The sequence below is a fragment of the Sarcophilus harrisii genome, chromosome 1, assembly GCF_902635505.1.
Source record: "Sarcophilus harrisii chromosome 1, mSarHar1.11, whole genome shotgun sequence".
Classification (NCBI taxonomy): domain Eukaryota; kingdom Metazoa; phylum Chordata; class Mammalia; order Dasyuromorphia; family Dasyuridae; genus Sarcophilus; species Sarcophilus harrisii.
In genome coordinates this window covers 231,587,415-231,613,970 of record NC_045426.1, presented here as the reverse complement: position 1 = coordinate 231,613,970, position 26,556 = coordinate 231,587,415, and the positions used below count along the sequence as shown (strand labels likewise).

Here is a 26,556-nt window from a genome sequence, read left to right as displayed (position 1 = left end):
CATTAGAATGTTGAGAACTCTTAAACTTCACTGGCTAGATTACTTATGAAGTCTGCTCAACCAGTTATTTAGTCAGCATAGCCTGAATAAGTGGGACTCATGTTATTCTCCAAATTTAGCTTTTTATTTTTGACTCCATTCTGTTTGTGTTTTCTTTTTTGGGTGCCCTCTTGTTATACTAATTCCTTAAGGTTCTAATCTTAAGTGTCTATTCCTTTTATCTTCAAATTTGTGCATTTTGAGGGAATTTGGAATTTACATAAATTTTTTTCACTTCTCCTCTCAGAATTTTCACCTTTGTGTGTTGTTACTTTGTTTGGTATTCCTAAGTATTTACATACATGTAAAGTATGTGATTTTAAATCGATGCTTTGATATTTTAATTAAAAATTTTCGAACATCTAATAAATTTTGAATTTGGCTTTCTACTATTTGATTTTGTGAAATTTGGCTTATGTTTTATAGTGGGGTTCCAATGTGTATCTGTGTTACAAGAAGTCTGTACCTGCTTCTAATTCAATAGCATATAAAGCTGGTAAGTTATTTTTAAACTGTCCTCTGTTAGTATGTTAGTATACATTGATATCTCAGCAGGAGAGATGAATGTTTACTCATCCAGTTATCTTTTGTATTATCTTGGTTTAAAATTGATACTTGAAATAATGCTTAAAAAAAAATCTCTACACAGCACATTAAATATTTTCTCCTTTAAATGCTTATTTAAAAAAAAGATCTTTGATAATAAGATAAATTCTTGTTTTTTTTTTCCTACTTCCTTAAATTAGAATATATTCATATATTTTACTGTGCCAATTGAGAATTGTTTATTGTTCTGTTGTATTTTGGAGGATAAGCTATACTTTTACTCCTTGTATTTATTTCTTTGACTTGTAGCTATACTATTATTTTCCATAAAAAGTAGATTTACTTTCTTTCTTCTATTATAAACTGACCCAGCATTGGAGAGGAGTTGAGGGAGAGTGGAGGTAAGAACAATGGCTTGAGGAACTTTTCCACCAAAAAGCAATCAAGATATCTCTCAGTGCTATATTAACTTCAAAATGAAATGTCATGGGTTAAAAAGATTTTTAAAGTATGACTTCTATCTCATTGATATCATGAGATTAGATTAGAAAATACAATTATGATCCAGTTGTAAAATAGAACAAATTCCAAACTGTCATATTGTGAAAAGAAGTAACCATATAAATGAGAATTGAGAATGCATGATTCTTTGGGAAAATGGTATTAAAGATCAGACTAGTTCATATGATTGGAAAAAAATTATCCATATAACAATAAATAGTAACTCATATTGATGTAATTTTTATTTTAATTCTTAAACCTTTCTCTCTTCACCTTGACTATTATTAGCTTTCTTTCACTTTTAAAAAATGTATTTAAAATTTTTTTTAATCTCATAAATCTCCTTTGTGAAAGTATTAAAGTTTTAAGAGCAAAACCACATAAGAATATAAGCTTTTGTGTTATGTTTTTAAATTTTTAGTGCCAGAAAAACACTTGGTGAGTTTAATAGCAAGTTGTTATCTAGCCAAATATTCTGTAGATTGCTAGTGATGATCCGGCAGTTTAGGGAAAAATGGCCACTATTTAATGTTTTTTTCCCTGACTACTATGAAGCCTTTTATATATTTGGTGCCCTTCCTTTTACACAATTTCTGTTTGAAGTTTTCCCAAATGAACTTAGAGGAGCATCTCACAAAGTTTATTTACTGTAGCTTCTGGTAGAGTACTTTTTCAGTGTCCTCCCCACCCAAGTGGGTTTCTACTTAACTAGGTAGCAACTTTTTGCAAATATTTCCTGCCATTCTTCACCTCAGTAATATGTAGCTGCTATTGTAAAATTCACTGGTTCTCTGGGCCATTGTCCTAATGAATAATAATGTGAGGCATTTATTATTGTTTTTACATTTAATTTTATTTAATTTATGTTCTCCTTTTTTCTTTCTTCAGTTAAAAAAAAAAGTAAAATAAAGCTCTTGTAGTAAATATGTACAATTAAATTCCCTTTTTTTGTATGGCTGTGTCCAAAATTTTTAAAAGGGTTCATGTTATTGAATTTTTTATTCATGATTAATATGACACTTATGGGATAAACGTTAGATTTCTTAATTTTTATAAAATAATTTGGTATTTGATTTTGACATATCTTATGCATACCTTTGTCTAAAGTTATAGATTTACTTTTCCTAAACTGAATTGTATGTCCTTTTAAAATACTAATAATTTAAAATGTTTCTTTTCCCTTTTCCCCTAAAGGGTTAATTTTTAGATATCCTGAAGAAGACTATGAATCTTTTCCACTCTCAGAATCTGTGCCTCTTTTCTGCCTTCCTATGGGAGCTACTATTGAATGCTGGGATCCCCAAACCAAATACCCACTTCCAATTTTTTCAACTTTTGTTCTGACAGCTTCTTCAGCAGAAAAGGTATATATTGAAATAGCAATTTTTACTATAAAAAAGTTTTTCCTTTCAAAATCTCATTTAATCTATTTTGTTTTTTCTTTTCTTTCTGATTATTATTGTTATAGAGAAATTATTTAATTTTAAAATAAGTATTAATTTGGTCATGTGGTGATTGACTTAAACCCAGAACATTATTTTTTTTTTTTGATGTTCTTTTCTTTTTTTTTTATTATAGCTTTTTATTTACAAGATATATGCATGGGTAATTTTTCAGCATTGACAGTTGCAAAACCTTTTGTTCCAAACTTTCCCCTCCTTCCCTCCACCCCTTCCCCCAGATGGCAGGTTGATCAATACATGTTAAATATGTTCAAGTATAAGTTAAATACAATATATGTGTACATGTACATACAGTTATTTTGCTGTATAAAAAGAATTGAACTTTGAAATAGTGTACAATTAGCTTGTGAAGGAAATCAAAAATGCAGGCGAACGAAAATAGAGGAATTGGGAATTCTATGTAGCAGTTCATAGTCGTCTCCCAGGGTTCTTTTGCTGGGTGTAGCTGGTTCAATTCATTACTGCTCTATTGGAACTGATTTGAATAATCTTATTGCTGAAGAGGGCCACGTCCATCAGAATTGATCATCATATAGTATTGTTGTTGAAGTATATGATGATCTCCTGGTCCTGCTCATTTCACTCAGCATCAGTTCGTGTAAATCACTCCAGGCCTTTCTGAAATCATCCTGCTGGTCATTTCTTACAGAACAATAATATTCCATAAAATTTATATACAATCCAGTACATTATTAATAACAAATAGTATGCACAGGAAATATTTCAAGAGCTAAAGAGAGACCTTATCAGATTAGCACTTTAAAACATCAATTTTCATGCAGATGCATATGTCAAGGGTCCTGTGTTATTTTTTAAAATCAGTTTGAATCTTTGTTTACAAATGATATAACCCTTTTGTGACTTAGTAGCTGATTGATGTCTAGTTATAAATCAGTCATGTCTCTACATAGAAGCTGGTCTTTTAAGGATATCTGCTTTATTTCTTTTAAAGTAGTTGTTAAAAAATTTAAATTTTAACCTTCAGTGAAATATTGAGCGTTTGTGTCCAAAGTAAGGTGTTCATTTGTTAGAATTTGTTAGGTGAATTGCTTTGTTTGCATATTTAATATTTTTTGAGGATTTTTAATTCTGGTGGATATAAATATAGGAAGTATAATAGGATTTGTTTCCTGGATCCCTACCAAATGAGGCTGATGAATTTTATGTCAAGTGTGTAAAACGTAACAAAGCTACCAGAGGAGCTATTATAAGAGTTATCTGAAGTTTATTGCATTTTCTAATAATTTTTTTTAATAAAGTTTGCCAATTTATGATTTTAAAATAGAATTATTATATAATGGTATTTGTGATTTAACAGGGCTAAAACATTTGCAGAAAATTAAACCTTAGAACATAAGTAGAATTGAAATTTGCTTCTTGTGAAATTTGCTTCTGGAAATTACACATTTCCAGTGTCACATTATTGAATTATTAATAATAATATGAAGTTTGACTTTGTTGTTCAAGTGTGTGCCCATAGTGTTACCCTCTCTGAACCTGACTTCTCTCATCTGCAAAATGAGATAGCTGGCCAACAATAGATGGCCTCTCAGGTCTCATTTGACTCCAGTTATATGACTTTATTATGAAAGATATAGAATTATATATATATATATTTGGTTAGGGTTATATATATATATATATATTTTTTTTTTTTTGGTTTAATATACTTTATTATAATAAGACTAAATGCTACTTTAGTGGCATTCCTCTTACAAGATATTTCCTGTGTGGAAGTTAAAACCATAAGCAATTGCTTAGGAGAATTAACAGAGAACTTTTTTATGATCCTTTGACTTATTAATGTGAAGACATAATATTTTGTATACCCTACGAAAGAGTTTGCTGCTTTCCTGGAAGATGTCCAGCTCAGAGTCTAAATAGAAGATAAAATTTCGGTAGATTGCTTCTGTTGGCACATGATACTGTTAATGGTATCAAGGCTGGGATGTCGCATAATCTCCAAAAAGAGGTAGAGATCATGCTCATTCAAGAGTTAATATGGAGGGGCAGCTAGATGGCATAGTGGATAGAGGACTGGCCCTAAGATCAGGAAGGCCTGTGTTCAAATCTGGCCTCAGATACTTAACACTTCCTAGCTATGTGATCCTGAGCAAGTCACTTAAACCCAATTGCCTCAGCAAAAAAAAAAAAAAAAAAAAGGAGTTAACGTAGCTATCCACCAGAAAATTTCCAGTGGGTAAAGAAAGTGTATTTTCCAGACTTAAGTGGATGCTGCTTGTTAGGATTACCCATTACACAAAATAGATCATTGAAGTCTTTGGGTTTTTTCTTAATTTAAAAAAAAATTATTACTTGTTTAAATAAATTCTTTGAGGTCCAAATTCTCTCCTGTCTCCCAATGATTGAGAAGGCAAACAATGTACTATCAGTGCATGTGAAATCATATAAAACTTCATATTAGCCATGTTGCAAAAAAGAAAAAGAAAGTTTAAAAAAAATCATACTTTAAGCTACAGTTTTTTTTTTTTCTGGGAGTGGATAGCATTTTTCATCATGATTTTTTTGGAATTGGCTTGGCTCTTTGTCTTGTTCAGAATAGCTAAGATTTTCATGTTACCATTATTACAATATTGTTGTATGGTATGCTCATTTAACTTTGAATTCATATAAATTTTCCCAAGTTTTTCTGAAATCAACTTGTCCTTCATTTATTTTTCTTAATTTTTTTTATATTAACAATTTCATTCAAAATTTTGAGTTCCAGATTCTCTCTCTTCCCCCATACCTGAAAGGGTAAGTTCAAATGTAGGTTATATATGTATTATTATGCATTTCCAAATTGGTTATTTTGTATAGGAAGACTTGAATAAAAGAAAAAAAAACATGAAAGAAAGAAAGTGAAAAACAACTTGCTTCAGTTTATATTCAAGCAATATCAATTCTTTCTCTGGAGATGGATTATATGCTTCATCATTGATTGTTTTCAATCACTGTATTACTGAGAATAGCTAAGTCATTCACAGTTTTTCATTGAGTGGTATTGCTGTTGTGTGTATAACGTTCTCTTGGTTCTACTCACTTCATTATGCCTCAGTTCATTTAAGTTTTTCCAGGTTTTTCTGAAATCATTTTGCTTATTTCTTAGAGCATAGTTATGTTCCATTACAAATCATATAACACAATTTGTCTATCCATTCCCTATCCATTTCCCTTATCTGTAGACCTGATAGGCAAAAATTTCCATGCTCCCCTAATTTGTTTATGTATATCACTCTATGGTAAATCATGTATCCATTTTGAATTGCTCTTGGTAAACTGTTTGAGATAGTTTCTGTCTAGTTTCTGCCAGACTTTTTTTCCAGTTTTCCCATTTTTGTTAGTGAGTTCTTTATCAGACACTTGGTTACTGGGATCATTTACTTCTGTGTCTATATTTAGTCTATTTGTTATTGGAGTGATATGTTTGTAAATAGCTTATAGTATATGATCATAATGATGGTATACCAAAGGTAGCATTGGGAATTTTGTCATAGTAAGAGGGAAAGGACCCACATGAGCAAAAATGTTTGTAGCAGCCCTTTTTATAGTGACAAGCAACTAGAAGTTGAGTGGATGTATATTAATTGGGGAATGACTGAATAAGTTATTGTATATGAATATAATGGACAACTATTGTTGTATAAAATGATTAGGAGGTTGATTTCAGAAAAGCCTGGAAAGACTTACGTAAACTGATGCTGAGTGAAGTGATTAGAACCAAGAAAACTGCACACACATTGTATGACTATCAACTGTAATGGACTTGGCTTTTTTCAATAATGAGATTCAACAATGAGGCAATTCCATTAGGCATGGGATGGAATATGCTAGTTGATCTACAGAAAGAGCTATGCAGATTGAATGTGCATCAAAGGATATTTTCACCTTTTTTTTGTTGTTTATTTTTTCTTTCATGGTGTTTTCCCTTTTGATCTTTTTTTCTTGCACAGCATGACAAATATAGAAATGTGTTTAAAAGAATTGCACATTTAACTTATATCAGTTTGCTTGCTGTCTTGTGGAAGGGGGGTAGGTAAGGGAGGAAGGAAGAAAAATTTAGAACACATGGTCTTACAAAAATGAATGTTGAAATCTATACATGTTTTTGGAAAAATAAAATATTATTGAAAATTAAAAAAAAAGAATTTTGTCAAAGTGATGTGCAACTAGAAGTGGATTAGAGCAAAGGAAAGGGATAAGTCAAGAGACCTAGAAGAAAAGTTCAATACATGGCATTGAGTGGCAGGGGATGATTTTAAGAAGACATAAACAGTAGTCACAGAGGATGGAAAAGATATAGAAGGGATTCTTTATGCATTTTCTGGAGTAAGTCAAGAATGCATCAAGAATGCAGCTCTTAGCAGTTAATAATGGGGAAGATTTAACTATAGTGATAATACCTAGGAGAGTTCTGACCCATGCCCCACTTGGAATTGTGGCATTTGAGTAGGGTTGATGCTACCCTATGAACCCATCTATTTGTCAGGAGACAAGGTTGATAATGATGTGCTTGGCTTTCCTCTTAATTAATGAGGTCTTAAGAAATGTGACTTTCTGGTGGGTAAAGTTGGCAGTCTTGCAAGCTACCTTGCTGCTTTTCCCACTGAACCTTTTCATTTCCTTTGAAGCTCAGATTCACCAGGCTTTTTCCTCCATATTGAAGTTGAACACTCATTTATTTTCTTCCCCAGCTAGAAATGTGTGCTTTATGAGAGTGGAGAATTTTCTATTAATTTGTATTTTTGGTACTTAGTATAATGATTAGCATATAATAAGCATTTAATATACTTAAATTCATTTATTTATCACAGTTTCATAAAAAGCACTAGTATTGCTTTATCAAAGTTTTTTTAAAAAATATGATTTTTAAAATTTATTATTTTTTTAGGTGGGGTTTGTTTTGTTTTTTAATCTTACTGGATTCATCATTTTCTTTGTTCTAAACTCAAATTGATTATTTTTTAATAAAGTCAATAAGAAGGTGGTATTCCTTTAGTTATTAGGTGTATATATCTTATGAAAGTGTATTTTTACCTTACTTAATTTTGATTTTTTGGAATGTAGCTTGTTAATTATATTTTTAAAAAATTATTAGTATGGAATAAGATAAATACAGAAGAGTATATAAAGATAGTCATGATGAGATTAATGCCATTAAATTTAAGTTCATTTAATTCATTAATTCATTAACTTAAAAGTTTCATTTAATAAATACATTAGTGTTATGCGAGCAACCTGCTAGTGGCTGCTGGGGATCCAACTCAGACCAGCAGAATGGATCCCTTCATATGAGAGGATGATAATGATACAAGAAGACTGAGAGGCAGTTGCATTGTCTGACCTCTTGCCTCTTGCCTCCGATTTATTTCATTCCCAATCCACATGCAACATCTGTCAGTAAAGGCTGATGTGCAGTTCTTTCAGGGGTGTTATGATTCATAGCTGTGGGGGCTTGTGGAGAACCAACCTATCCCTTCACACTTAGGCATGGTCCTTAACAATTCCCCATTTTTTGTTTTATGGGAACATGATTAATTTCCCCCCAACAACATGGTCAGTAAGTTTGTCCAATATTGTGAAACAGCGGTTATCTGAGTCTGCATGCTGAGGAATGTAAGCAGCACTATCACCTCTGGATGGTTTTAAGTTGAGATCCTATAGCAGGTGTTGAATCTTGTGAGATGTCATGAAGGCAAATTTACTGACAGAAGAGGATTGTAGTCAGAAGAGGCATTTAAGTCTCTCATCAGTCTTCTGGCTTGGCCCTTTGATGTATTGGCCCATTTAATTACCCCAACTAAAAAAGTCTTATTGGGTCTCTTCTCCCTTTTCTTCTCCCCCCTCCCCCCAATCCCTCTATTACCAAAGGAACTCTGGGAGGATCCTACTCACAAACAGCTCTTGAGTGCTGCTGCTGCCTTATTTCTTGTGTTTCTTGTATCCCTGTTCGGGCGCCATTTGTTATGGGAGCCACCTGCAGTGGCCGCTAGGGATCCAACTCAGACCAGTAGACTGGATCCCTTCATATGAGAGGATGATAATGATACAAGGAGACTGAGAGGCAGTTGCATTCTCTGACTTTTCTCCTCTTTTCTCTTGCTTCCATTTTATTTCATTCCCAATCCACAAGCAACATCTGTGTCAATAAAGGCTGATTTGCAACTCTTCAGGGTTGTTGTAATTCACAGATGTAGGGGCCCTCGAAGAACTGACCTGCCCCTTCATACTTAGGCATGGTCCTTAACATTAGCTTATGTTAATAACTTCAAAATTATGCTGTTTATTAGAATAAATATTCAATTATCTTTCAGGTCTATGGTGCTGCTATTCAGTTTTATGAGCCATATTCTCGGGAACTGCTAACAGAAAAGCAACTCATGCAACTGGGCCTTTTGACACCTGTGGAAAGAAGAGTGGTTCCCAAATCTATCAATTCAAACAAATGCATTTGTCTACTCTCACATTGGCCTTTCTTTGAAGCTTTTAGAAAATTTCTCATGTTTATCTACAAACTTTCAGTTTCTGGACCTCATCCTCTTCCCATTGAAAAGTAAGAATATCTTCAAGTGTCTTTGTTGATAGTACTGATACTGAAAACAGGAACTTGGTGTATACTTATACACTGTATATACATATACTTATATGTCTGTATAAACTTACATTTCTTTATAAATTTTAAGCACAGTAAGCAAGGTTCATCAACCTCATGAACTTAGTATTGAAAGGGATATCTTATAGTGGTCATTTCTCCAAAACTCCTTTTTTATAAATGAGATTTTGGAGGTCCATAAAAGTTAAATGACTTGCCCAGTTTATATTATACATACATATTAAATATATATAATATTTATATATTACATAAATATAAATAAGTTACATAAATGCATACATATTAAATAGAAGTGGTAGTTGAATTCAGGTCTTCAGATGAAGGGAAGACTTATTTCTCCCTTTTTCTCCTTTCTCCTTATTGAGATCTTGATTAAAAAAAAAAAAAAAGCATGAAAAGAAGTAGTGAAGCCTAAGAAGAAGAGATCTATAAAATAAGACCCATAGCATTTTATATATGCATCTACCTGTATTTTTATATGTACTTCAGAATGTATCTTCTGTAATGTATATTTTCCATTGCATTATTTTCAGATATTTAAAGAGGTGGTTAATAAGTGGGAAAATTTTATCCAAAAGAGAATTTAGAATATCAGCAGAATCATTTACACTGCAGAAAAATACACAAAATTCTTAGCCTGAGATTTTATAGGGAGTATTAATATGAGGGGAGGTAGAGAAAACAAGTTAAAATTTGAACAAATTTGGTTAAATTTATAGTATTGGCTAATCTGTAAATTTCACCTATGATTGATAGTCAAAGCTCCCTTAATTTAGAACTTTTTACTCACGATAAATATAAAGATATATAATATCTTTTGTTTAAAAAAAAATCCCATTTCTTAATCTTAGCACTTTGTATCTTGTTTTGCACTAAATGTAATTTAGGTGTCATCATAAACACTTAGAAATATCTTTGAATTTATTACAGCTGTTAATGTCATAAAAATCATTTTATATTTATATTCTCTAGTCTTTGAATCTTTCTCTTCCAAGAGCAGATAAAAATGTAATAGTGTAATGAGTAAAGTAGCACTTACATTTATGCTCTAGTGTCAGTTTTGCTACCCCAAAAATGAGATAGGTGTGTGGTCTGAGTTACAGTACTACACTTACATAGTCCAGTGTCATTATTTCTTAATTTGCAGTAAATCAGTATTTAAAAGGTTATTCCTTTTTTAGATAATGTTAACAATAGTACTTGGAAATACATGTCCTCATTTCTTATTAAATTTAATTTGTTTAATAAGCATACTGTACTGTGTCCTTTCCTAGAAAATTTAATTGTCCTGCTAATTAGTATGTAAATTTTTGTATATATCTGGGTTGCTTGTCAGAATTATTTTAATCTATTCCAAGAATTTTGGTGTGTGTTTTATGGAACCAAAATAGTCTTTATGTTCTGTTTTAAAGAAAAAAATATATAAACTTAGTCTCCTGATAATGTTCAAATGGAAAAAAAGTGCTATTGCAATAATAATATCTTTGGAATAAAACTTGTAATCATTCAGGGAATTCCCAAGTAAATAATTAACTCATGATTCTTAAAAATTAAGAATTTGTATTAAAATCACTACATAGAATGAAACTTGCTTTCCAGTAGTGATTCTAGTGATAACCTTGAATTGGATTTTTAGTTTCTTTTTTCCTATAATACTTTCATAGCTGTGTTGTGAGAAATATGTTTTATTAAAAATTTAGTATTCTCTCTTTATAAATTGAGATAGAAGTTCAGTGGCTAGTGCCAGATTGTAGTAGTACGGTAGAATCTAGGACTTCTGCCTAGAGGAATTCTCTAAATCACACTGAATTTTAGATATTGTAGGTCACCTCCTGTGATAATACCCAGCAATCTAATTCTTTAAAGCATTGCATTCATGCCATCCTTCCTTTTTTTGGAGAGGTTAAATAGGTTGTTAGAATAAAAGCTTAAAATAAATTATTTTATAAATAAATTATGTAAAAGGTTCCAAAATGTATTCTAGTTCTTTGGTGCCATAATTTTTTCACTGACCTTTACAAAATCTTCATTTAGCAGGAGTCCTTTTTCTAAGTTTCATCAATTTGAATGAGTTAAAATTGATTTATTTATATTAACAACCCTTTGAAATTTGAGGGAAGAAGGCTACTGGGTGGGACAGTAAGCAACCTTTCTATAACAGAATCTTCAGTTTTTGTGTAATTATCCTTAAGTATATCTTGCTACACAATTATTCACAATAAATTGATAAGATAAACAAATATTACTTTTGTTTCCACCTAAAGCTGTGAAACTTAAATACAAGTGAAAGTTAATATTGACTGTGTTTAAATGGAATTAATTAAACTAAATATGAGGGGGAAATCTTAATTTATTTTATTTTATTTTTTTCAGGCACATCTCACATTTCATGCAAAATATCCCCTTCCCATCACCACAAAGACCAAGAATTCTTGTTCAGGTAATAGAAAAAGTGTGTATTGCAGGGGTGGGAAATGTTGGTGTGAAATATAGATCTCTGTTCATTTTCTTTTTCCTTATTTATTATATATAAAGCATCATAATGTTTTACATTATTTCCTTACTCATTTTTCTTTTATATTTTCCATGATTTGTAATTATAAATTAGGACTAGATAACTAGATATTACCCAGAATCAGAGAGTAAAGTGAATTCTTAGAAATCTTTAAAAAACACAAGTTTAAATTTAGTTTTTCATTTTGGCTATTTTATGTGTGTGTGTTGTGTGTGTGTGGGTGGGTGGGTGTGGGTATGGGTGCACGCATGGCAAGATCCCATTTCACTTATGTTCTGATTTAAATGCAGCTGAACAGAAGGGTTTTGTATTTCTTATGACAAGTATCATTATTATGTTATTTTAGATATTTAAATCCTTTAATATTAGAGCCTCTAAGGAACATTACATTTGGAATAGACTGTATTTTAAAAATAAATCCATTTAGGATTTATGAAACTAAGCTAGTGTCTCTCTTTGTCTTTCTGCCTCTCTCTGCCCTCCCCTCCCCTCACCCTCCTGTTCTGTCTCTGTGTCTGTCTGTGTCTGTCTGTCTGTCTGTCTCTCTCTCTCTTTCTCATAAAAATATCATGTATGGTCTGTCAGTAATCCTATGCTTCTTCAAGGATTTCTTAAATACATATTTTTGTATTCAGTTATATTAATTAAATTTGAGATGGTACAAGACTGTGTATACTTGATGTCAGAATTACTTCCATAAAATAGAATTATACTGACACAGAATCTGGGTTGATAGGGATGTCTGAGGAAGTTTCATCCAAATGGTATCTAAACAAGAATGCCTTCTACAAGGTGACCTAAAATTGGTTGTTTAGTCTTTACTTGGAAGTTCTCCAGTGAGTAGACCATTCTGGAGGAATTCTATTCCCCTTTTGGCTAGATCTAATTAGATTTTGTTCTTTCTATTAGTATTTTTCTTTCTTTTACTGGGTGGGTGTGTTTGTGGAGAATATGGGGAAGAGGGATAAAACAAAACCTTTGTAGCAAATGTGTGTGGTCAGATATGGCAAAAACAAGTTGTCTTAGGTCCAACAGTATCTCGCTATGTTTATTTAGTCACTTCTCTTAGGAGGTGTCTTAACATTCATTTCACTATCAGTTTTCTCATTCTGGTCTTCAGCATCCCAAACACTGGTGAAGGGAGGGCAATCAGGATTAAGTGACTTACCCGGATCATCTAGTAAGTTTTTGATGGTAGATTTGAACTGATTCTAGGGCCAGTGCTCTTATCTACTGTTTTACCTAATTACCCCCATGTCTTTTAAAAATTTCAGTTTTTCTTTGTTACAACATAAGATTTAATGGTGACATATAAAACAAAAACAAAAATTTCCTGTTTCATAAATTTTCTTATAAAATAGTGCCAACTCAGATTTAGAGCAGACAGATTTCTCCATGGTTTGAAATCATTAAAGTCAGTCAAGAAATTATTGGCTACTGTGCTTTAGAGAAAGATTTCCAACAGATGTTCAAATACTTGAAATCTCTTATTTTCTACTGTTCCTCTGTCATTTTTTTCCCCCAACTGTTTGCTCTTTCTTGCCATGTGGTCTTTTCTATGTTATAATGAAAACTATCTCTTATTTTTGAGTCTCCATTGATTTTTATCTAAATATTTTCTCTACTATGCTTCCCTTTTTAGGTTTTTGGATTTCACCATATAAGTATCTCTTTTTTTAAATTAATTTTTATTGCTGTCTTTTTCTTATAGCATCACAGTTATTCCAAACACATCCTTTACCTTCATATCAAATAGTGTGTTTTTAAAGAGGACAAAAAACATCAAGATAACTGATAACACTAAAAGTATAGCATCTATGGACATCCCACCTCCACAAACTATTGGGTTAGGAGTATCCTCTTATATGTCTTTATTGAGGACTGCTTGATCTTTATAATTTTGTTCCATTCATTTTTTGATTTTTTTTTTCTTGTGTGATTCTTTTCATTTACATTGCTTTAGTTAATTGTGTATATTGTCTTCTCGGTTCTCTTTACTTTACTCTTCAACTGTCCATGTAGGTCTTTGCAAATCTTTCTGCATTTAACACATTTCTGATTTTTTCCCTTAAAGAATGCTTTTACATTTATGTACCAGTTTGTTTAGCTGTTCCTCAATTGATGGGTATCTACTTACTTTGTTTCATTTCTTGCTACCACAAAAAGTGCTGTTATATTATTATTGTATATTAAGCCATTTTCCAATGATTTCTTTAGAGATATAAGTCCAGTTGTGTCATTTCCAGTTCAACGTAATGGACATTTTTGCCACACTATTAGCATAATTTCAAATTGCTTTATAAAATGCTTGTACTACTTCATAGCTCCACCTATAACAATATGTTAGCATATACTTATCCTTCCACAATTCCTCCAGTACTGACTGTTCCCATGTTTTGTCATCTTTGAGTATATCTTCTTTGGATAATATACTCTATTTTCTCCAACCTCTCCTTTAAAATTTTCTTCATTTAAATAAAATGTCCCTTTACAGCCATATTCTACTTACAGTTCTAAATGGTTATAGCTTTACCAATGCGGAATTAGAATGCTTATTTATCTGCACACTCTCCAGTACTGAATTTTTGTATTATTTCTTTCTGTATTTGTTGTGAATTTCTTTTCGTTTAGATTTTTCTATTTTTTAAAACAATAACCTTTTATTTTCAAAATATATGCAAAGATACTTTTCAATATTCACCCTTGTGTTCCAAATTTTTCTCCCTTTCTTCCCCCTACTTCCTCTCCTAGACAGCAAGTAATCCAGTGTATGTTAAACATGTGCATTTCTTTTATACATACTTATCATGCTGTACAAGATATGTTTCTGTTCTTAAACATCAATTTTCATAATTTTTTTCAATTTTTTCTTTAATTTTAAAAAGTTTCTTTTATTAATAACTTTCCGTTTCATCTCCTATGTTTTCTTGAATTTCTATACTCTCCTTTGTGCTTGTTCTAACATTTTCATTTATTTTGTTTTTAAATTTTAATTTAAAAAATTGGCACGCATATATTTTATCTCCCTTTTTTATTCCCCCTTAACATTACAAAATAACAAAAAAAGAAAAACTTTGTACCAAATAAGCCTAGTAAAACAAGAGAAATTTCCATATTCCCAAAATGGATATCTTATTCTACTTCTCCATCATTTCTTCGTCTAGAAATTGGTGGTAATATTCTTCACCAATAGATTGTGTTTGATCTTTGTGCTTTTCTGAATTTGTCTTTCAGGGTTGTTTGTCCTATGAAATAGTTGTTACTATGTAAATGTGTAATTCTTTCCTCTTCTTTCTTCATTATAAAGTTCATATGAGTCTTTCTGGGTTTCTCTGAAGCCATTCTTTGATTAAAAATTTTTTTTGGGTATAACTATACTATATGAATATAATGAAAAAGAGATTTTCCTGTTTTTTTTTTTTTTTTTCTAATTGCATGTTTTTGTCAAGTTTTTTTTCTGTTTTATGAATAAGCCTTCAGGTACATACACTTTTACCACCTAAAAACTCCTGACTACTTTCACAATCTGGTATATTGTTTTATAAATTATAATTCTCTTCACTATTCTTGTTTGTTACTACCATTTGTTCTTTTACCTTCACTACTCAGGACAGCTGTTTTAATGTCTTTTTTGTTGTTGTTTTTAATTATAATTGGCAATGTCAGTATTTAATGATTTCTACCTTATTTTATGTTTTTGGATCTTTTGTTCCTTAATATGCAATCTATTTTTGTATGAATTTCATGGACTTTTGCACATGAATATTCTTCTGATTTCCATTCTGAAGGTGCCTTGTATCTAGTCACTTAAAGTCTGTAATTTCTATCTTGTTTATGTTTATTGGTTTTGTCAGACTCCATGTTAGGGTCAACTTTAAGTAGCGTCTTATTATTTAGGTCTTTTTTCTTTCAGTTTTTAAAAATTTAACTACTGTTCATTGCATCTGTATTTACTATTGAAAATTTCTATTTAGCTTAGTTATATTTAATGATGTGCAGTTTCCTTGTCTTTCCTAGTGTTATCAGTTTGCCATTATGAAGTCATAATTTGAATTTAGGCTTTTCAGGAGTCATGATATCTAAATAGTTTTAATTCCAGCCCTTAATTCTTCATTTATATGAATCTTGTGGACTAGGAGATTTTACCTGTGATTTCATTAATTTAGAGAATTTATAGATTAGGAAATCAAGGTACTAATTGTAGATGACTTTGTCATATAAGCTAGCTTGGAAAGGAAGAAGAGGTATGTTCCGATAGCAATTTCATGAGGGTTTTGTAAGAATCGGGACATGTTTGTAGGCAGTAAAGAAGTAAATTGTAGAGCAAATTTCAAGATGATTAGGGGCAAGGAGTATGGTTGAGAAGATGGGATCCACATGCAAGTTTAGAGGATATGCATTTTGGCATTGAACGAGGTCTACTTCATGGTAGACTAAAGCAAAGGAGGAAATAGTTTGGGATCGTGTCGGGATTTGAGTTGAAGAGAGAAAGTGATCAAAATCTTTTTTGCGAGTGATTAAGGCAAAATCATCAGCTATCAGCTAAGAGATTGGAAATCTTATGGCGTATTTTAAAGATAGAAGAGAAGAGAAACCTTAGATAAGTGTTTGTGGAGATTGAAATAGAATTAAGAAAGAAGTAGAATTGCCTTGCTGCCCATTTGAGATTAGATAATATACATTTTTACATAAATTTGTATACAAATGTAGGGAACATAGTTGTATGGTAATATAACACCAGGAATGGAATATAATTAAAATAATTAATATATTATTTATATATTTATTATATTTAAAAATTTGCTATAAAATTTATATATTTATTATTTTAAAGATAGAAGAGAAGAGAAACCTTAGATAAGTGTTTGTGGAGATTGAAATAGAATTAATAAAAAAGTAGAATTGCCTTGCTGCCCATTTTATTTTATTTTATATTATTAATAATATATTAATATATATTAAAAAGTGTTTACTGTGTCCTAAACCTTGGGTATAATAAAAAAGAGAATCAGCATCTGCTTTTAGAGGGAGACACAGAAAGTAGGGCTGAATTTCTTGGCAAATGTAAAGACCACAGTTATCAAGGATGTGGCAGGCAAGTCATCAGTGCAAATGGCCATGACAACACAGTACCTAACACATAGTAACTGCTTGTTAAATTCTGTTTGTTTCTTTTCCCAGAAACATTGGCAGGGCAGATGGTATCCTTTCAGTATTCTTACATTGGGCTGCTTGTGCCTTTAGCTCTTTGTTTCTTTAGTGGGTTTTCCTCTTTTCTTTGTTGCTGTCCTTTTGCTCTGGCAACTTTTTGTTGTTTTGAAGTGCTTACTATGTATCTGACATTGCTAACACCTGGAGATAGAAAGGATAGTCTAGTGACTGTTGTGTTAAATGGGTAGATATCCCTAAGGTCAAGAGTGGAACAGGGCTCCATCTTTCTTAGTCATGTGATTGTGGGAGTGGGGATCAGTTAGTTATATAACAGCTAGTAGAAACTGGATTGTGGTGCGTTTGGGGAAGGAGAAAGTCCTTAGCCACTTTGCTGTCATGGCTATCAGTGTTGGTCTTAATGATGTAATTCAGGATTGCAGCTTGAGCAGGCAGGATCATTGATAATCTTGAGGTGTTTTTTTTTTTTTTGTTTGTTTGTTTTTCTTTTTGGTGTATTTTATTATAAGCCTATTTAATTTTTTATCCTGGTAAAGTATTCCTGTATTACTCAAATTTGCCCATACTTATTTGAAAATTGCTTCTTACTGACTGCTTACAAAATTTTATCCTTTACAACTAGTAACTGTGACCAAAACTCAACCCAGTTTAAATTGAGTACTCCCTATTGACATTTCATAGATTCAGTTAATTTGCTGACTACTATTACTATTCCCATTTTTTTTCTCTCATATGATTTTTGGTAATGTTTCAACTTATTTTCCCCTTGATATTTTTTTGGGAGACCAATAATTTTCAGCTTGTCTTGTTGGGTTGTTGGGCTAGTTTCTTGTTTTTGTTTGTAGATATCTGACATTTTCTGGAAACTGTTTTGTTTGCTACCTTCTACACAACGCCTTTACTAAATCTCCAGTTGCTTATGCTCTGCCTCCTCTACTACTTTCTTATTTTTCCTTGTTTTTATGCTGCATATACACATCCATGATCTGTATTATGTATTATAATATTAACTATGTAATTAGTGGTGTATTCATCAGGACAATGGAAAATTCTTGATAACTAGACTTATTTCATTTTTATCTTTGATTCTTCAGTTTTCCTTTTTACTGCATTTTAATACATGTTCTAATAATTCTTAAGGGTTGGAACTTGGCTTTTTATCTTTGTATCCTCAGCATTGTATGCTATACTTTTGCCATAAATGCTTACTAATAAGTATTTGTTGTTCACTTGAATCTTATTTTGCTTTTTTAAAACTTTGTCTTTATCTCCTTGATTACCTCTGTTTCTCACAGAAATTACAACTCCATTGAGATGTTCAGCCATTTTTTCTTTTCATGCTTGATTCTTATAATCATTGCCTTGAATTTTTTTTCCCCCTTCACCCACCTTATTTTCCTTTTTGTGGATAATCCTACATTTTGTTATTGTGATCCTGAAACACTCTGGAACTTCTTCCAAGTATTTCCATTTTCTCTTCTTCAAGCATAGTTATTGTTACAGTTTTCTTTTTTGTTTTAGAGAGGTTTATTCAGTTTTCCCCCTCGGTATTCTTACATTGGGCTTGTCTTTAGATCTTTCAGTTTTGTTAATGGGTTTTCCTCTTTTCTTTGTTGCTGTCCTTTTGCTTTGGCAACTTTTTGTTTTGAAGTGCTTACTATGTATCTGACATTGCTGACACCTGGAGATAGAAATGATAGATATTATTTGCCTTCAAAGAGAAACATTCTAAGGGGATAAGGGGGGATAATAAGTGAACAAACACATATATAAGCAGATATATAATGTTTACTGAAAGAAAGCAAAGGGTGGGAATGGCACTTTTTTTGTTTTTACTTCCCCCCTCCCCAAACCTCTTAACATCCTCACTTATATCAGATTTTGCTGATTTGTCAGTTTTCTTCACTTGTTTTAATTATTGAAATGTTTTTCATTTTGCTTTAAGAAATGCTTCATTCTCTTTAATAATCTGGAAAATGGAAAAATGTTCTTTGAGCACCCTTTCCCTTTTCTTCTACATGGAGCTTAAACTTTGAGCAGAGATGATAATTCCTAGCTATTATTCAAAGAAAAATATGTCATTGCTAACATGTCACAGCAAAATTTATCCCTTTTTTTATGTCTTTTAGGTACAAAATCCTCAGTCCTTTCTGTCTTGGTTGCTAATAATTCATCACCTCACTTTGGGAACTCTTCTTCCCTAGTTAGTACCATCTCACTATATTAGAACCCTTTCGTCTAAATTCTTTTTTCTTGTTTTGCCACTTCATCCTTTTCTATTCTTCCTCTAGGACAGACCAACCTTATTTTTCATTTGAATCTTCAATGAATTGATCGGTCATTTTATTAATCTGAATAATTATGGCTTACTATTCTTCCTATGATAGATGGTTCACCTTGACTTCCTTTTCCTGCCTGTTATATTGGCAAACTGTTTAACTTATATGTAAATATTTAGTTTATAAGGTTGGCTTTGCCAATTCAGTTATTGTCTTGCTTTTTCACAGCTATCAGTCCATGATGCATTAATATTGTCCCAGCCGGTTTTTACACCTTTACCACTAAGGTAATTAAAGATATTTAAAATTATGTATCACTAATCAGAAGGCAAAATCTTAATGTTTTAAGGAGTAGGTTAAGTAAGTTAAATACTTCTTTGTAAAACCATCAAAAGGAATTAAATTACCTATCTTTCTAGGACGGCATTTCAGTTTATGACATGTGATTGTCATCTGATTTGAATTGTGGGCATAAGAACAGAAGTTAGTGATTTTTTTCCCATTGACTGTTCTGACAAACCTGATTCTTAACATGAAATTTGTTCATGCATATGTTATGACAAGTAATATGTTTGATTTTTAATGTAGCTTACAGATATCTGCCTCATTGCTTTAGTAAGAATATGTTATATGAAACCATGTATGAATTATGAGCCACTCCTAAAATCTTCCCCTTCCCACACTGACTCCTGTCTCAGAATAACTGCTGATGAACAATATTATCTTTATTTAGAAATAAATATACACAAGAAAAATCATATAATTAGTGACTCATAATGGGACATAAGCTCTTATTCATTCAAGATTAGGAATTTGCAGCTTAGCTGTTAATATGTTTGCATTTTTATTCCAGTTTTCAGCATATAATAGTAAGGTGAAAAGGATAATAATTTTTGCAAAATAAATTCCTTAAAACCTTACCAATTATAACAGTCTATTTGATTGCTTTCCTCCCCCCACATCTCATTTCAGAGGGCAAAAAGATAAAATTTAAGCCTTGTTTTTAATTTTGTCATTTACACTCATTGCTACAAGCAAATTTTTTTTTCATTACTAATAGCATTATCAGAAGGAAGTAAGAATAACAAAATTTACTATGAGAGTAATGTATACAAACTTTAGAAATACCTGATTCAGCCTGTCATGCAAACAATTTTAATCAGTGATCATTAAGAATAAAAGTTGCTTAAATACTTAATTCTTGTCTTTATATTTATATTCTGTGTCATATATTGGCATCAAGCTAGATCCTACTGTATTAAATTGTTTATTTCCAGATGATTAGTGCTGTACCTCAGGGTTCTAAAAGAAATCAAAATGTCATATGTTTTTTGTTTTGTTTTGTTTTTGTATTAAAATGTGTCTTTAAAAGTGTGATTTAATTATTATCGATATTTTTTATTTTTAATTTTTTCCAGTGGAGCCGACTTCAGCACATTGTTGATGAATCTGGGTCCTGAAAATTGTGCAACATTGCTTCTTTTTGTTTTGCTTGAAAGTAAGATCCTGCTTCATTCTCTTAGACCAGCTGTGTTGACAGGTGTGGCAGAAGCTGTTGTTGCTGTAAGTGTTGGATTTTATTCTCCCTTCCAAGAATTTGTAGCATCACAATTGTCATAATTGGATGTTTTAGTAATATCCAAAGGCAAGCATCTTTTTAGGCTTAAAAATTTTCATTCCAATGAAACAATAATATATTATACAAGAGCTGGACCTGGCACAAAAAAGGAAACCAAGCAAACAAGGAGATTTCCAGTTTATGTTTCAGGAAGGGATAGAGATAGAAAAGAAAAGTCAATTTTTCAGTATTACTTTTCTTATTGAGTTATTTAGAGAACAACAAGTCCATATACTTAACAATGGCCACATTAAAGACTTATTCAACGTGCAACTAGGTGGTGAAGTGGATAGAGCAACAGCCCTGAAGTCAGGAAGACCCGAGTTCAAATCTGGCTTCAGACACTTAATATGTCCTAGTTGTATGACCCTGGGCAAATCACTTAACCCCAACTGCCTCAGCCAAAAAAAAAAAAGACTCATTTAACCAAGTCAGCTAACTACATAGTTCCTTCTTCTAATTGGAAATTCGCTACAGTTAGTAGTTCTGCAGAATTTCAGTGATATTTAGCATAAATAATAGCAGTAATAATTACTGAGAAACTTTTATATTGGAGTTAGGGAGACATCCTGGTAGAAGCCAGCTAGATTTGATAATAATTTCTAGTCCTATTTTTGCCATTTATATTTTAACACAGACTCCATAGTAAATACTTAGTAAATGTTTTAACTGTCTTATTAAGGATGTGCTCTTCAGTAAGTAATTTTACTTTTTTTTTTTTTTTAACTTAAATTTAGATGTTAAGATTGCATTTAATCAAAATCTGTGATGAATTGTGAAGAATAAGGCAAGAATTCTGCCTTTTAAGAATTTACAATTTGAACAGGGAGATAAAGGGTGTGTCTGTGTTTGTGTGGATTTGTTTATATTTGTACACGTATGTATAAAATGTCAAGACAGCATGTGATAAGTGACTCTTAGGAATATAGAATTTAATGGAAGATGAAATCACTGTTTGAGTAATTGGAAAAAGTTTCTGGAAAGAAATAGAACTTGAACTAAATGATAAAGGAAAAGTAGAATTCAGGTAAGTAGAGAGGAGCAATTTGTGTTGGTCATTAAAAAAATTATACTTATTGATCCATTAAAGAAATTTCTTTAGCATTTGACATCTTTTACTAGGATTAGTGTATTCCTTGACAATTAGATCCTTCCACATTTTTTGAGTTCCTGTTTTCTTTTGGTTAATTCTTCCAGCCCTAGATTAAATGTCACTCTTACTCTTTGGTCTTCCTTTCTCCTTTTCCAAATCAAAAAGTGATCCTCTGTCCTTGGATTTTTTTCAAAGCAATTTTTTAAAAAATCATATTTTTTTTACTGAAATCTTTTGTTTTTATAGATCCTCTTCTCCCTAAGAAGGCATCCCTTGTGAAAGCTCCCCCTTGAAAGCTACCCCCCACCAAAAAAGTACCCTCTTACTCAAAAAAAGAGGAAGAAAAAAATCAGCAAAAACATATTTTTAACAACCTGACATTTTATGCAGTATTTCACACCTCTAGAGGAGGGATTGTTTTCTCATATTTTTTCTTTGGTGATAAATTCTTTGTTATTTTGTGATTCTTTATATATTTGTCATTGTGTATATTCTTAAAGCTTTAAATATTTCTGTCAGCTTATATTTCTTTTTATGCTTATTTGAATATTTTCTATTTTTTTTCTCACATCACACACTATTACATCCATTACATTTATGAACCTTTATTTAGCTATTTCATTTTGGATGCTAACACAGTCTGTGCTGCTATAAATATTTTGCTGCATATACTGTGCTGCTGTTATTTGTCAATAATTCTTTGGAATATATGCTTGAGCTTTCTTTAGTCCTTTCTTTAGGTCTATTTACCTCACCCTTCATTAACAACTCTGTCTCCCAATCACCATCCTTCTCAAAATTATAAGCTAATTTTGTGCATATCTTTTCAGCAATACTGATACTAGGTCTGTATTTCAAAGAGGTATCATAAAAAAAGCAAAAAAGACCTACATGTACAAAAGTATAGCAACTCTTTGTGGCAGCAAAGAATTGGAAGTTGAGGGTATGCCCATTAGTTGGGAATGGCTGAACAAATTATAGTATTTGAATGCAATGGAATACTATTATGCTATTATCTTTTCGGATAAGAACTCACTATTTGACAAAAACTGTTCAGAAAATTGGAAACTAGTATGGAAGAAATTGGGGCTTGACCCTACCTAATACCTAACATACCAAGAAAAGATCTAAATGGGTTCATGATCTAGACATAAAGAGTGATATTATAAACAAATTAGAAGAACATAAGATAGTTTACCTCTCATATCTGTGGAGAAGGAAGGAATTTGTGTCCAAAGAAGAATTGGAGATTATTGATCACAAAAAAGATAATTTTGATTATATTAAGTTAAAAAATTTTTGTACAAACAAAACTAATGCAGAGAAATTTACAAGGAACGCAATGAATTGGGAAAACATTTTTGCATTTAAGGGTTCTGATAAAGGCCTCCTTTCTAAAATATAGAGAGAAATGACTCAAAATTATAAGAATTCAACTAATTCTTATTTGATAAATTTCTCCATTTGATAATGGTCAAAGGATATGAACAGACAATTTTCAGATGAAGAAATTAAAACTATTTCTAATTATATGAGAAGGTACTCTAAATCACTGTTGATCAGAAAAATGTAAATTTAAGACAACTCTGAGATATCATTGCATACCTGACAGATTGGCTAAGATGACAGGAAAAGATAATGCTGAATATTGGAGGGGATGTGGGAAAACTGGGACACTGATACATTGTTGGTGGAACTGTGAACGATTCCAACCATTCTGGAGAGCAGTTTGGAATTATGCTCAAAAAGTTATCAAGCTGTGCCTACCCTTTGACCCAGCAGTGTTTCTACTGGGCTTATATCCCAGAGAGATCTTAAAGGAGGGAAAGGGACCCGTATGTGCAAAAATGTTTGTGGCAGCCCTTTTTGTAGTGGCAAGAAACTGGAAATTAAGTGGATATCTGTCGATTGGAGAATGGCTGAATAAGTTATGGTGTATGAATGTTATAGAATATTATTGTTCCGTAAGAAATGATCAGGAGAATGATTTTAGAAAAGCCTGGAGAGACTTACATGAACTGATGCTGAGTGAAATGAGCAGATCCAGGAGATCATTGTATATGGCAACAAAAAGATTATACGGTGAGCAATTCTGATAATCGTGACTCTTCCCAACAATGAGATGATTGATGCCAGTTCCAATGGTCTTGTGATGAAGAGAGCCATCTACACCTAGAGAGAGGACCTTGGGAACCGAGTGTGGATCTCAAATAACATTCTCACTTTTTGTTGTTGTTTGCTTGCATTTTGTTTTCTTCTTCATTTATTTTCTTTGATCTGATTTTTGTGTGTGTGTGTACAGCAAGAGAATTGCATAAATATGTTTATACATAATGGAATTAACATATATTTTAGCATGTTTAACATATATTGGATTGCTTGCCATCTAGGGGAGGAGGGTGCAGGGAAGGATGAGAAAATCTGAAACGCAAGACTATGCAAGGGTCAATATTGTCAAATTATCCATGCATATGTTTTGAAAATAAAAAGCTTTTTTTTTTGTTTTGTTTTTATAAAATAAAATGGATAACACAAGGGAATTTTTTTTAAGTGTAAATTTTTTTTATCTTTTGAATAAAACATTTTCAATTATAGAATTGTACTTGAGAGGAAAATAAGTTAAATAATAAAATTAGCTCCAGTTTTTCATTGAGCCTTTATCATTTGGTTCACTGGTTATTTCCTTTTACTTTTACCTATTCCATCTTAAAAATAGGGATGCATAGAACCACAAATGTTACATAGTAGGAAATGGAATATTTTTTAAAAAGTGCTTGGTATTTTTATTGTACCAGTGATAATAGTAACTATTTAATAATAATAATAGTAATTATTTTATTCATGCAGTCACAGTATTCTATTTTATTATGAAATACTCTAGTCAGGTTGCTTTTTGAAATAAAATCACTTTCAGGTAAATATGAAAGAGAATTTTAATTTACCCTTCAATATTTTATTGAAGTAATATAAATTGAAGAATAAAATAAAAAATAAATGAATAAATAAAAATATAAATTGAAGTAAAATATAAATGTACAAGGTGTCCATTTTTTTCTGTGAAGTTTCTTATTTGTTTTTTACTACATTTTTTTTTTTTATTCCAGATGATCTTCCCATTTCAGTGGCAGTGCCCGTATATTCCCCTTTGTCCTCTCTCTTTGGCAGCAGTACTCAGTGCTCCCTTACCTTTTATAGTTGGAGTTGACTCAAGATACTTTGATCTCTATGATCCACCACAGGATGTTGTTTGCATTGACTTGGATACAAATATGGTTTATATGTAAGTTCATTTTTAGACATCATTTTTCTGTGTTACGTAGAATTTTGAAGAGTATCTGACAAAATGATAGGGACGGTGAACAAATTTTAAAGATCCATTTAAATAATTTTTGAAAGGGAAGAAATGTAATGACTAGTGCTTGGAAATTGCTTCTTAAAAGTTTTATCTTCCTAATTGGTTCAGTAGAAGTAGAAGAGATGAATTTTTAGAGCTCAGTTCAGGATATATTTAGGCATACTTTCTCACAAATATGAACCAGATAGATTCTTCTTAAATCTGCACATTAATTATGCCACATTTTCCAAGGAAGATGTTGCATTTTTATAAGTTTTTTTCTTTTTGGACAGAGGTAATAAAATATTATAGGCATGGGATATTAGGGATCCAGAGAGCATAGAGTACCCCTGAATACTGTTCTTGGGAGTCAGGAGATGTGGGCTCAAGCCCCAGATCTATCACCATTTTGTAATGTTATATTATGTAAGTTTTTTATTTTAGCTGGATTTCAGTTTCCCCACCTGTGAAAGAATTAATCTTTGTGCTTTGTAATGTCCTTTCTAACTTTGAGAGTATACTTGTAAAAATCCAGAGAGCAGTATAATGGACAGATGAATCCTGCTGCTAGTTTTCTTGGTGTCAGGTGCTAGTGAGATTACTAGGAGAGAACAACCATAGAGTGAGTCCAAAGAGTAGAATGTAATTTCTCTTTCAAGGTTTCTAATGAACATTACACATGACTTTGTAAAACAACATATTTGAATCAAAATAATTTTGCTTTATTTGAAATGTCTATATTTTTAAATTTATTGATTTGAGAAAATTATAATTGCAAGTTATCCTTGTATTATTACATGATTCCTTTACCCATTAGTATTTTCTAAAAAGGTTTAGATTTGAACTACAATATAAATTGTCATAGACTAAAATAATCATGCTTCCATAAAATGGTAAGTTTTGAGTTCCAAATAATCTTAACTCCATCTGAAAATCTCAGTTCTTTTCCCCTATAGTTTGACACAAGAAAAAAGTGCAGTATAAGTCAGTGATTATTTTTATAGAAAGTAGAGGTTGAGAAATCTCAAAAGTTTTTTTCTTTTGTTTTGTTTTAACCAAAATTTCAGTTTGGAAATATAGCACCTGAACCTTGAAGCCATTTGTCTAGAAATTAAAAAAAAAAATCTAACAGTTTTCTTTGTTGTATTTTGACAGTCTTGCTCAATTCCTTTTTCTCAAGCTGAGTTAAAATTTGTATCAAAAGTTCTCTGATAAGGATTTTTATAACTGTATATTTGAGCTTAAAAGATATGCAAAGCATTAGAATTAGTTGGAAAGAGTGTACGTGGTTAGACCAAAACGTTACCCTTTTCAAGAAGGAACAAAAAAATGAATGGTAGTTTTTAAGAAAACAATCTTGAAATGAGTTTATCATTAAAAATTAGT

At 31.5% G+C, this 26,556-nt stretch overlaps 1 protein-coding gene across 3 annotated transcripts in view; it reads left to right on the top strand.

Annotated features, from left to right (window-relative positions):
* The window catches only part of DENND4C (DENN domain containing 4C), a 127,825-nt gene that overhangs the window by 39,268 nt on the left and 62,001 nt on the right, over positions 1-26,556 (top strand). For all 3 annotated transcript variants that reach the window (XM_031938217.1, XM_012542628.3, XM_023497261.2), the window contains exons 4-10: positions 466-535; positions 2,281-2,450; positions 8,864-9,102; positions 11,536-11,602; positions 19,354-19,412; positions 20,544-20,688; positions 24,941-25,116. In XM_031938217.1, coding sequence (XP_031794077.1) covers positions 466-535; positions 2,281-2,450; positions 8,864-9,102; positions 11,536-11,602; positions 19,354-19,412; positions 20,544-20,688; positions 24,941-25,116 — 926 coding nt within the window. The remainder of the gene's footprint in view (positions 1-465; positions 536-2,280; positions 2,451-8,863; positions 9,103-11,535; positions 11,603-19,353; positions 19,413-20,543; positions 20,689-24,940; positions 25,117-26,556) is intronic.